General features: G+C 41.2%; 1 protein-coding gene across 1 annotated transcript; it reads right to left on the reverse strand.

Moving 5' to 3' along the window:
• Nucleotides 1–10,786: 10,786 nt before the first annotated feature.
• LOC149796810 (uncharacterized) lies at nt 10,787–13,138 on the reverse strand. The gene is made up of 3 exons (XM_089961455.1): nt 13,013–13,138; nt 12,089–12,373; nt 10,787–11,131 (listed from the first exon to the last, which is right to left on the reverse strand). Exons 2-3 carry the CDS (start codon nt 12,370–12,372, stop codon nt 11,029–11,031), a joined length of 387 nt encoding a protein of 128 aa, XP_089817581.1. The 5' UTR covers nt 12,373; nt 13,013–13,138; the 3' UTR covers nt 10,787–11,028.
• Between the last annotated feature and the right edge of the window lie 390 nt (nt 13,139–13,528).

The raw sequence follows: 13,528 nt of genomic DNA on the forward strand, positions 1-13,528 counted from the left end.
GAGAAGACGAAGAAGAAATTAAACTGTGGTTTACGCGCAAAGGGCATCACCGTAATGCCAGTGTCGTTTACATCACCCAAAATTTGTTTCAACAAAGTAAAGCCCATCGCACCATCAGTCTCAATGCGCATTACGTGGTCTTGTTTAAAAGCCCTCGAGATAAATCGCAAGTGCAAGTCTTAGCCAAACAGTTAGGAACGCCTTAGCTGACTCAGGCGTACGACGATGCCACTCAAACTCCACACGCCTATTTACTCGTCGATTTGAAACCTACGACCCCCGAGGATTTGCGATTTCGTACCCACTTGTTTCACCACTGGTGCCAAGACGGAGGGCCTGTCCTGTACACGTCTCCGTCCTCGACTTCATTTCACTCCCCATAAAAAAATCTATAGAAACCTCAGACCCTTTTTCGTCTGTCTCACTCTCAGTGCGAACATGACGTCCCTTCAGTCGCATCTTCCCGTCAAATTGATTCGTGCCTTGAATGGCATCAGTCGAGAAAAAGATCCACAAACACGAGCTCGTGTCTTAGAAGCTAGTCTCAAAGAAGTCTTACGATGGTTCACGGTGACGGCACGTCAATTACTCCAAGCAATCATTCAGATTCCTCATCAAACCAAACGCTTTTTCGATCGAAACAAAGTCGCTTTGGTCCAACTGGCCGATCCCCGCATCGACACTCAAACCAAAAAACAAATCATTTTGAAACCTGGAGGGAGCGGTACTCTAGGAGGGGTCATCATTCGCTCACTCTTAAGATGGGATCCTAATGCCCCCAAAGTTATCCCCAAGACAAAAGTCCAACGAAGCCCCAAGAAGAAAAAGACCAGGTCCCCAAGGAGAACTTCTCCAGTGGCAGGACCCTCCTCTGACCAGACACCACCACCACCCCGGAAAAAGAAAAGAAGCCCCCAGAAAAAGAAAAGTCCACAGAAAACTAGTCGCAAGAGAGGCACTTCGACCAGGACGCAACCTTACACTCGCAAACCACGACCTGCCACGGCGGTGACTGCGTCTCCGGCAGCCTCACGTTTGTCCACTTCTCCGTTAATGACACCCAGAACTGAAGAGTACTTGGAGACGTTGATCACACCAAGAACTTCTCCGTTGATGACCCCCAAAAGAACTTCCCCAGTGGCAGGACCTTCCAATTTAGTGGCAGTGGCTGCTGCTCACAAAGTACCTTCTCCCAAAATCAAAGTTCAAGAAAGATCGGGCATGTTACAAAGTTTACTGGATTTGTCCAAGCAAGAACTGGCTCGATTTAGTCCGTTACGTACCCCTGCACGACGTGTCATGCCTGTCCTCAAACTAATACGACGTAAAGACAATCAATGTCGACGCGTTCCAGTATAAAAAAGGCCTGTGACCAAGTCGGGTATCAGTGTTTTTTGGTGCTCCTGAAGACTCAAAGATGTCACCCTCCAGAAAACCCCAAGGAAAGAAAAGGAAAGGACTGCCACCACGTTTAGCCAAACATGGGGACATGTTATCTGTCCTGTCCAAAGCTTCTCCACCCCTACGAAAAAAAGTCATTCAAACAGCCTCCAAAGAGGTCATCGATACCGTGTGCGAATGTTGTTTGAACGTTTTGAAAGGCACGATCCCTTTATCCAAACACCAGAAACAATGCTTAGGCAAACATCGTCACGTTCTTCGCCAAATGGTTCAAAAGAAAATTCCCATTCGTCAAAAAAAGAAGATGCTAGTGCAACGTGGAGGTATTTTACCTCTCTTGTTAGGCCCCATACTGAAAGGAGTCTTGGGAACCATGTTGGGAGGACTGGTGGGAGCAAGATAAAAAGGCCCTCGGAAGTTCCAAGATCTCAGAATCGACCCCTGACAACCCCATGGAAGGACGAAAACTAGCTTTAGTGCCTTACAAACGATGGATGGAATACCATCGGTGGCAAGAACAACACACCCCGCATTTACCTCCCAATCCCAATTTGAGCGAGATGTCCCTGTTACAACACGAATTGCAGTCCTTCATGGATCGCAAAGATTTGTCCGAAACAGAAAAATCGCAAAAGTACGGTCAACTCTTTCAACGACTGCAACTCTTTCACCAGAAAGCTTTAGACGAAACAGCTCTACCCACTCTGAAAGATTTTAAGACCTTGATGAAAAGTCCAGCACCATCACCAGTACCAGTACCAGTACCACCAGTACCCGCGACCAAGACAGAAAAAGGAGAAGAAGAGGAAGGGTTTCAAACTGCACCAGAAAAAGTACGCAAGTTAACAACACCACCTACCTCCAGAATTGGATGGATTAAAAAGATGATGGCCACCCCTTCTTCCTCACAAGAGAAAAAGAAAGTGAAGACAGAAGTGAAGACAGAAGTGAAACAAGAACCGATATCTCCCGCTCAGACATCCATCTCCTCTTCGACACCTATTGCTGGCCGCACACGCAAAGCATTGTAATCCAAGAAAATACCCCAAGAGAAAAAGAGTAGCATCCTCCAAGAGTGGGTGTCTTATTAACACACCAACCAACACAAAAAAATGGAAAAAGTCTTAGCCAGCATTTACTACGATCCCTCCCATTCTGCAGGTTACGCAGGAGTTCAAAAATTGTATCGTGCTGCCAAAACGCGACTGAAAAGTCTCCGTTTACCTCAAATGCAACGATGGTTACAAGAACAAGCTACCTACACTTTGCACAAACCCATTCGACGCAAGTTTGCCAGAAGTCGCACCCGAGTGGAAGGCATCGATCATCAATGGCAAGCCGATTTAGCCGATGTCTCTCATTTGGCCAGCTACAATCGTGGCTACAAATATTTGTTTTGTGTCATCGACGTCTTTTCCAAATTTGCCTGGGTCGTGCCCTTGACTTCCAAATCGAGCAGCGAGTTAGTGCGAGCCCTGCAACGGGTGTTGAAACAAAGCGGTCGTCACCCTCTTCGATGGCAAACGGACAAAGGCACCGAATTTCTGAACCAAGCTTTCCAAAAAGAATTAAAGAAACGTGACATTCATTTTTTTACCACCGATAATCCCGAAACCAAAGCCAGCATCGTGGAACGTTTTCAACGCACTTTGAAAGAACGCATGTGGAAATATTTTACGCATCACCACACTCTGAAGTACATCGACATCTTACCGCACCTGGTGCAAGCGTACAACCAATCTTACCATCGAAGCATCGGACGTGCCCCGCAAGACGTGACTCCCGACAACGAAGTGTTGGTGTTTGAGCGTCTGTTTGGTACGTCCCCGACGAGGGCTGTCCCCGAGAAAAGTGGAATGTTGGCCGTAGGAGATTGGGTGCGCATTGGCAAAACCAAACGCACTTTTGACAAAGGTTACTTACCTAACTGGACGACCGAATTGTTTCGCGTCACTGGGTGAGTGCGTGGCCGTCATCCTGCCGTCTATCAATTGGAAGACATGAACGGAGAAGTGCTCAAAGGAACGTTTTACTTACCCGAGTTACAACGTGTGACCAAAAAAGAAGACGACGTGTACGACATCGAAAGCATTCTCGAACGCAGAACCCGTAAAGTGGGCAAACGACGTGTCAAAGAAGTCAAAGTACGTTGGAAAGGATATCCACCCAGTTTTGATTCTTGGATCGACGCTTCGCAAGTCATCGACTATAAAAAGAAGTGACCATCATGCCCTTTCACACAGCAGACGCAGCTACGTCGACCACTCCTCCTTCACCTAGTTCTTCTGTGCAAGATTTACAAAAACAACCCTTGTGGGTGTGGTGTGGAGAACGTGTGCCTAAAACGCAAATAGTCTTTTTCTGCCAAATCTTCGTGGTGTATTGTGTCATCGGGGCAGCCATTGCCAATTTGAGTTTGCAACAAGGAGACAAACAATTGTGGACCATTTTATTGAGCAGTTGCATCGGTTACCTGCTTCCTAATCCCTCCCTGAAATTCTCCTCCAACGGGAACCCCGGGAACCTTGTGTCCAGTGCCAGTGCCAGTCACCACTTCAACCACAATCAGAACCCCATTTTAGACGGAGACACGCCTCTGACGTCCAGTAATATCTCCTCGGACAGCCACAGAACTCTGGAATTATGAGTCACCAAAACCAATTTTACTTAACTTTACCCAGTGACAGTTCCATGGAGGTGTTTCCCAAGAACACGTTGTGCTGTTACACGGCCAAATTACCTCAAGCCATCCAGTTAGATCACGAAGCCCATTGGGAAGTGGCTTTAGTAGAAATGATTCACCCGACCCAAGTCCTCAATGTCCTTCCCAATCAAAATTTTTTTGATGTGGAAGTTCATGACGAGCAAATGCAACAGTGGATGGATAGCAATGTCAAATATGACAAGAAAACCCGTACACAAAAGTACAGCACCTTTCACTTGTTCATTCCCCCAGGCTATTATTTTAGTGGTCAACATTTGGTCAGCACCATAGCCTCCAGGTTTAATGTCGTGTTTCTGAAAGCTTTGGAGCATGTCAACAAAAGTGTCACCATGGAGTACCACAAAGCAGCTCGTCGCTTCTTGATGAAATTTGAACGAAGTAAAATCGTGTCCATTTTATTTTGTCCTGAATTGTTTGACATGTTGGGCGGAGACATGGACATGAGAAAGGCCATGCTCAAGAAAAACGAATTACCCATCGTTTACGACAACGAGTCTTTTAGCAAGTTATTTCGTGCCCCGGTAGAACTGAACCAAGGACTGAATTTGATGTTCGTGTATTCCGATGTGGTGGAGTACAACGTGGTGGGACACACCTCCGTACCGTTACTGCGTGTCATTCCTTTCAAAGTGGATTCTGCCACGAACACTGACGAGGAAGGTGGAAACACTTACCACGTCCACCGCGAATTTGTACATCCTCACTATTTGCCTGTCAGTAAGTCGTATTTGGACACGGTCAACATTGCTATAAAAGGAGATCTGGGACAAAATATTCCATTCACCAAAGGAAAAGTCACGGTGAAACTCCATTTTCGAAAACGGTTCTCTCACGACTCGTAAGTAAGTCATGTATCCAGTGTACCGATGGGTTGCTCGACAGCGAGGACACGGCTTAGGAGACATGTTAAAATCGGCCTTTCGTTCGGTGGCCCCGGTGTTGAAACCGATGGTGACACGCGGATTGCACGCCTTGAAAGATGCGGCACTGACGCAAGGCAAAGAATTTCTCCAAAATGTCATCATCGACAAACAAAACCCTAAAGAAGCCTTCATGAGGGCAGGCAAAAATGTCTTGCTGCAAACGGGCAAAGACATTTTAGGCCAACGAGAAACACCTATAAATGCCCTGCACGCTACCGAGTCAGGCATTCAGCAAGGACAAGGCAGAAAGAGACGACGAAGAAAACACCCTTTCACCAGACTTCAAGCGAGAAAGGCCAAGAAAAGAAGAACCGTTCGAGACTTAGACGTTTTCGATTATTGAGAAAAGAGACAAAAAAATGATGCACCGAGAATCTTGCGCTTGTTCCAAGACGGAACTGGATCTGTTTGCCATGCCCCCCACGATGATGACGATGCAAGAATCCCAGTGGGTGGAATTTCACTCCGTCTCCTCACTGACCGATTCCGCTCCCATCGAGTTTGAAATCAAAGGACAGCCCGAAGATTACATCGATCTGAATAGCAGTTACTTGTACCTGAAAGTCAAAATTCTAGATAAGACTGGAGGTGCTATAGACGATGAAGCAGTAGCTCCCGTCAACAATTTCATGCATTCCTTGTTCAGTGGAGTGGACTTGTACTTGAATAACAAACTGGTCAGTAGCAGCATGGATACTTACCCTTATCGTGCCTACCTGGAAAATCTCTTGACGTACGGAATAGATGCTAAGAACACTCATCTCAATGCCTGTGTGGTATGGGAAGCTGACGAACCTACCAAGTTTGAAATATTGGAAACTGATGAAAAGAAAGACAACAATGATGGATTTGTAGAACGAAGAAAGAGAATCACGGGAGCCGACACAAGTTTAGAACTGATGGATCGTTTGCATTTGGACATGTGGTTGCAAGAAAAGTATTTGCTGAACGGGGTGGATGTCCGCCTGAGACTGAATCGTAGCAGTGCCGCTTTTCATTTGATGGCTGATAGTGACGGTTACAAAACCAAAATCCTAGAAGCCAGACTCTACGTACGCCGTTTGGAAGTGTTACCTAAAGTGGGAAACGACATCAGTCAGACGTTGAGCAGAACGACTGCCAAGTATCCCATACGACGCGTGGAAGTGAAAACCTTCACCATTCCCAAGGGACAGCGATCCATGATCGAAGATCATCTGTTCCAAGGACAGTTACCCAAACGTTTGATCGTTGGTATCGTCGAGAATACAGCCTTCAACGGAGCTGCCGAAAAAAATCCTTTCTACTTTCAACACTTTGGCGTGTCCAAAATCGAAGTCAGTCGCGATGGCAAGACCTTGTGTACCCGACCTCTCGAACCTGACTTTAAAAAGAAGAATTACTTGAGATCGTACTTGTCCTTGTACGAAGCCACCGGACAGTTAGGTATTACGTACGAGGATTATGCAGGAGGCTACGCTTTGTGGGCTTTCGATTTCACTCCAGACCAAGGCAGCGACGAGGGACATTTCCACCCTATAAAATCCGGCCAGATTCGTGTGGAAATTCAGTTTAAAGACCGAGACCCTGATGAAACGGTGAACGTCATCCTGTATGCAGAATTCGATAATACCATAGAAATCAACAGTTTGAGAGAAGTCATCCTAGATTACTAGAAACCATGGAAGACTGTTATCCCTCTTTACCTAGTGGAGAAACTTTTAGTGTTGGATTATTGTTAAAAAATGTTAGAGTTGTTGTTGTTTAGTGTTAAGTGATTTTTGAATAAAAAAATGTTGTGTTTTGAAAAAATTGTTTGATGTTATACTGTTGGATTATTGTTAAAAATGTTAGAGTTGTTGTTTAGTGTTAAGTGATTTTTGAATAAAAAATGTTGTGTTTTGAAAAAAATGCCTTTGTCTTTTGTTTAGCTATAAGAATGTTGGATTGATGCTCTTTCATTTCTTACTATCCCTCTCATGACACTCACTAAACGTTGCGACTCAAAAACCGTGTGGGGGATGTTTTCCTTCACGTCGCGCTTTGACTTTAAGAACCGGTTTGTTTCCAGTCTAACCATCCATTGTCGACTCATCCTCCTACGAAGATGTGCTCCAAACTAGCTAAGCTCAACGAAGCCTACGTGAATTTGCATAGGGTCAGACACAGTCTGATACCGAAGCCAGAAGAAATAGAGAATGTGAGAATGTTAAAAATCACTGAAGACCTGATAGAAGAGCTTTTCAGAGAAGAAATGAACAGGGAAAAAGAAGAAGGGACAGAGAAGTACAGACTTCAGAGACAGCAGCAACAACAACAACAAGAGCAGCAGCAGCAACCTGAAGCTGACAGAGGCTTTGTCGATTGTCGTATCGACACCAAAGAGTTCTTCTTCTCTTTCCGAAGAAGCAGACCTATCGCCAGAAAGTCTATCCTCAGAGGACATCGCATTCTTAGAAACTAAAAAGAATGCCATAGCAAAACAAAAAAAAAACAGCCCTTTTCAGGGCTACCCAATACTCTAGAAAAGAAATAACAATCCATTTGCCAATGTGTGTAGGTAGAGTAGTGTGAAAATAAGCACTAACTCTTTTTTAAAAAAAATGTGAGGGTATGTGTTTGTGTGTTTGTGTTTGTAAGTGGTTAAGTAAGTTGGTATGGATAGTAGATTAAAATGATGTCTTTTTTTGGTGTTTGAGGTGTAAATTTGGGGTTAGATTGGATTGCTTTGCGTATGTGGATAGTCTATTGAAGTGATTTATAAAAAAATTTAAATTAGTGATGGGTAGCATAAAAAGTGAGTGAGTGTTTCTTTTAGGACCGCGCGTTGTTGTTTTTTGGTCATGATGTAGGTAAGATCAATTTTATGTTTTTAGGGGATGTTTTCCTTCACGTCCGCGCTTTCATTATAAATTGAAACTCGTTCGGCAGTCCAACTACCCTTGTTGATTGATCAACACCAAAAATGAACACGAAACTGGAGAAACTGTTGGAACTTCATGTGCATCTGGAATATGCCAGGCGCATATTAAATGAACTGGCCGCGGAAGCCATTGTGGAGGAGGGAAGGATAAGAGAGGAGGTGGAAAGAAGAAACAAAGAAGAGGAGGAGAGAAGATATAAAGAAGAAGAGGAAAGAAGATACAAAGAGGAGGAGAGAAGATACAAAGAAGAGGAGGAGGAGGAGGAGGAAAAGGAGAGAAGAAGAAGAAATTTCAGAATCCCAGAAACCGAAAATTGGGATTCTGAAGCCACATATCCTGCCTCTGCTCTCTCCCCCCAAAAGGTAAAAAGTAACTGGGGGATAAGATGTGTATGCGGCGCCAGGCCTGGAAGGTGCCACCATTAACCAGGTGTCCATGAAGTTCCAAAAAAACAGCCCTTTTCAGGGCTACCCAATACTCTAGAAAAGAAATAACCATCAATTTGCCAATGTGTAGGTAGAGTAGTGTGAATATAAACACTAACTCTTTTCTAAGATAGTGTGAGGGTATGTGTTTGTGTGTTGGTGCTTGTAAGAGCTAAGGTATGTTTGTGTGAATAGTAGATTATGGGTTTCTTTATTGTTTCTTAGCGTATGTGAAGAGTATAGTTAGGGTTTTGTAACGGCTCAAGTACGATTGTGTGGATAGTAGATTATGGATTTTGTTTATTGTTTCTTAGCGTATGTGGAGAGTATAGTTTGGGTTTTATTATATGAAATGAGAAAAGTAGGGGATGTTTTCCTTCACGTCCGCGCTTTCACTATAAGAACCCACAGTATTCGTCGTTCAAACCATTCTACAAAGAAGATGGCTTCTAACCAAATGGACAAAATACAAACATTGCAAGACGTTTTAGACAACTTAGGAATGATGGAGCAGATGTTAATAAGACTCGTTGAAGACCATTATTCCTATAGTCCCCATCGTGTAAAGATGGAAATTAATAACTTAAAAAAGTTAAAGGACAAGATTAGTGGTGTCATGAAAGAGATAAAGGAGGAGAAGGAGGATGAAGAGGAAAGAATAAGAATAAGCAAATGGAACGAAAAAATTGAAAAAGAAGAAGAAAATGAGAAGAGGAAGAAAGAAGAGGAGGAAGAGAAGAAGAAAGAAGAGCAGGAGAAAAAAAAGAAAGAGAAGAAGAGAAAGAGTGTAGGAGATAAAATAAGAACTTGGTGGAGAAAAAGAAGAAATTAGAAGCAGAAGAAGAAGAAGAAGAAGAAGAAGAAGAAAACCCAAAGGCCCTTTTCAGGGCCAGCCATATTTCTCGAAAAGAGATAGCCTTTCCATTGCCTACCCCTTTTTTAAAAAAAATTTTTAAAAAAAAAATCCCATGTTTAATTTCCCTTGACGCTATAAAGTCCCACCCTGTTTAAATTCCTTTGACGCTAAACCGTCCCACGATTTTTCTCCATGTTAATTTCCCTTGACGCTAATCTGACCCACGATTTTTCTCCATGTTAAATTTCCCTTGACGCTAATCTGTCCCAGGGGTCTCTGTAATGCTAATTCCCATTGACGCTAATCTATCCCACCTTACTACTTGGGATTCACGAGGTTGGTTTTGAGTTGCTAAATAGGTGAAATTAAATTGTACCAACAAAATCTCTTCAAAATCTTGTTTCTCTTCGTTTAAATTGTTATAGTGTCCTGTATAAATTTGACCTTTTGGAAGTAAACCGTGTTTGGAGATCAGAACGTAAGGTGTGGAACGATTTACGACTCAGGTTCCAAGTTCGGACTGCAAAAAAACTGCATACAATCTGCTCAAGTGCTGAGTGTAAGATGTTGCAGTCTTGTGCGTCCAGTGTATTTTGATAGTCCTTGGAAGGAACTTTAGCACGTCCAAGTTGCTGACTTGAAAGTTTCAAGGACTTGATAACAAGTTTCGAAGAGTAATTCACCGGCTGAAATATAAGTGTTGCATTCGGAAACGCCAACTTTGCTAAAGTAACTATGTTCCTAAGGTCTGCCTGACTAGTCTTAGCACAACTATTATCCCCGACATTAATGCCGATCTCAATTATTACTTTTTGATGTTTGTTCTGCGACTCAGACGTTTTAGCTAAGTGTATCGGGTGCTGCATCTTAACACAGGAAAACATTCTCAGCTATACGTCAAAATTTTGAAGTGCCAGTCATCATATTTCCGCTGCATTTTGTGTATATCATCAACTTAGCGTTTCTATGTGCTCGAATTCTAGTGCTTGGAGAAGTTAGTCCAGTGAAAGGTTGCAAGTTGGGCGAAGCGAGTGCTTGGGCGTGTAAACGGTCTCATTAGATTTATCAGATGTTGGGGATTTAGCCGTACTATCTGTAGGTGATATAAGTGGAAGCGAATTAGGAATAGTAACAGCGACAGATCGGTCAGCTTTCGGGTCAGTCTATACAGTTAAACCTGATACAAGAATTATTCAGGTGACCAGATGATCTTCATACACAGACAGCTTTATAAAGGTAGGAGTCGTAAAAATAGCCTGAAAGACGAAGTCCTAGATAGAAACATCTCAATTGAGAGAGAGAGAGAGAAGAGAGAAAGAGAATACATAGTAGGTATACCAGACGCAAAAAGCTTCATCACTTGCGGTCGTTATATTAAGGATCTCACGGCCAAAATAGAGTCTCACTGGTTGCTCTGGGCAGTTTAATATTACAGGCAAAATAAAGGAACTTTCAGAGGAGGAGGGAGGAACTGGTCGTTACGATTTTACTTTTTTCAAATATGTACATATTGTGCAAACTAAAGTTTATTGTAAAAGTATGAGAAGATACTATTACCAATGTATTTGTTTTATTGCAGTGAAAAATCGATACCCATAATGTTCCAATATTCCAATATCATGAGGCTGACAGTGATATACAAACATGCAGAATTCCAAAACATAATTGTATTTAATATTAATGGCAAAGGATTATTATAGTCCATGCAGGATTTCAGAATTAGCTTGAGGATACAGGACATCTCTAATGAAAATGTGTCATCATTCATCTCAGGTCGGATGCAGACCAGTAATTCTTACTGCTCCTTTTTGAATTCGACTTTCCAACACTGATGATACACAAGCGAGTCCCTGTTACAAGCACTAATCTGATTGATGGCGGCTTCTTTGGCAAGACCACTGAAATATAATGAATTTTAATTGTATTAACGACATAGTGACGAAAAATCCATAGCGTTTTTGAAAACCAATAAAGAATTGCTTTAATTGTGACCAGAAATTTCTCTCCAAAAGCAGTATTTACGTACAGGTAGATAATACCTAATGAGTTAATACTAAAGCAGTGTTGATGAACAAGTACCTGTTGCCTAGTGAGTTGACATTAATGCAGCATATATGTACACTGAGATAATACCTAAAGAGTGAATATTTAATCAGTGGTTATGTACAAGGAGATAATACCTATTAAGAATATTAAAGCAGTGTTTATGTACAAGTAGATAATACCTAGAGAGTGAATATTTGAGCAGTGGTTATGTACAAAGACATAATACCTGTTAAGAATATTTAAGCAGTTTTATGTACAAGTAGATAATACCTATTAAGAATATATAGGCAATGTTTATGTACAAGTAGATAATACCTAGTAAGTGAATATTTAAGCATTGTTTATGTACAAGTAGATAATACCTAGTAAGTGAATATTTAAGCAGTGTTTATGTACAAGTAGATAATACCAAGAGAGTGAATATTTGAGCAGTGGTTATGTGCAAAGAGATAATACCTGTTAAAAATATTTAGGCAGTGTTATGTACAAGCAGATAATACCTATTAAGTGAATATTTAAGCAGCATTTATTTACAAGTAGATAATACATATTAAGAATATTTAAGGAGTGTTTATGTACAAGTAGATGATACGTATTAAGCGAATATTTAAGCAGTGTTTATGTACAAGTAGACGATACCTATTAAGTGAATATTTAAGCAGTGTTTATGTACAAGTAGATAATACCTAGTAAGTGAATATTTAAGCAGTGTTTATGTACAAGTAGATAATACCTAGTTAGTTAATACGGAAAAAGTGATATAGGTAACAAATATATTGAGTACGAACAAATGAAATATATGTACATACTTGTAGAAAGTGACTTTGTTTTTGTCATTTTGGTTGTAAAAGCTACATTTGTGGGGATTTCCTCTGTATGTACAGCAATAGGAGCGATTCCCTTGTGGAATCTTGCAATTGATTACGAATAGCCTCGGCGATCTCCCTGGATTTCTATATTCGTCCCATGTGCAAATTGCACCATCCAAAGGCGTATTTCGGAACGTTCCGCTCAGTCCCTTTGTATAGCTATCTACCTCCTTCAGGCTGAGGATCCCAATGAAAATCAGTGGAATTATGATCGTATGAATCATTCTGAAAGGAAAGGAATATGTCAAAACGTGTACCAATATCAACAACTGAACTCCATCCAATTACTTTGGTATACATATCTAGTATAAACTATTTTAATTAAAAATGTAATAGAAAATCTCAGCCGTATCTAATCAGATTACACTATTACGCATTCTGATGTTTTCGCTCATAAACAAGTCTTTAACCACGCCCAATCTCCACATAGTTTGGAGACAAATACTACAAAACTGACCTTCACTCTCGTCCTCCTAATGACTATAGTATGTGGTTGTTATTTATCCGGTTGTTATTTACTGGCTTTCTTTCTAGGAAATTAAATCGCTTGGTCTATGTCATACGACTGGTTTATGTTTTAATTATTTGTGATTAGAGCTGCTTTACCATGATCAAATTTAGTGATAAAAACGTGAAATCTGACGTATTTCGTCTATCCGTGTCAATTCAAAAAGAAGTAATTGTAGTGTCAATGCATTGTGCACACTATATGTGAACTAAATAATTCCTTTATAGCACAACACAAGCACCTCTATATTAATTTTGAAGTGAACAATACTTTAACGAAAGGGTTAAAACCAATAAGTCGTTCTAATCGACATACTTTTTCATATTTAAGAAATTTACAACAAAGCTTAAACTTACTGATACGCAGAGAACAATACACCAGATAACGCACTCTCCTACAGATATCTGAAAACTAATGACATCCTAGCTACTACAGTCGTAATTACTTCACCACTTCATGACGTAATTATGACACCACTGTTACTTGACCAATTATATCCTCGATTGCATTTTTTTAGTAGTTTCAACATATAGGATGTTTCCACTTTCATTGAACAGCATAAACCCCTCCTTATTGTATTCGCATAATTTGTATCAGTCTAATAACTCTAACAACGATCTTAATATGATTGATATATATTAAAGGACCGATAGTCTCTGATGGCACACCTAACTTGTACGAAAGCCGTGAGTCTGATTGTACACTTATCTTGTACGAAAGCCCTTTGGCTCACTTTATCTTGTAAGAAAGCCCTAAGAATGAGAAACTGATGTAGTTACACAGAATGCAAATACACATATGTTACCATTATTATTGTACGTTATAATGTTTATCTTAGCTATTCATTTCGAAAATGATCATGATATTTAAAA

Source organism: Sinohyriopsis cumingii, chromosome 6, assembly GCF_028554795.1.
Source record: "Sinohyriopsis cumingii isolate HCF-2022 chromosome 6, ASM2855479v2, whole genome shotgun sequence".
NCBI lineage: Eukaryota > Metazoa > Mollusca > Bivalvia > Unionida > Unionidae > Sinohyriopsis > Sinohyriopsis cumingii.

Coding starts and splice junctions, on each gene's coding strand:
- LOC149796810 (XM_089961455.1), bottom strand. CDS start 12,372: ATGATTCATACGATCATAATTCCACTGATTTTCATTGGGATCCTCAGC. Junction 11,132..12,088: donor AACAAAGTCACTTTCTACAA/GTATGTACATAT, acceptor ATTATATTTCAG/TGGTCTTGCCAAAGAAGCCG.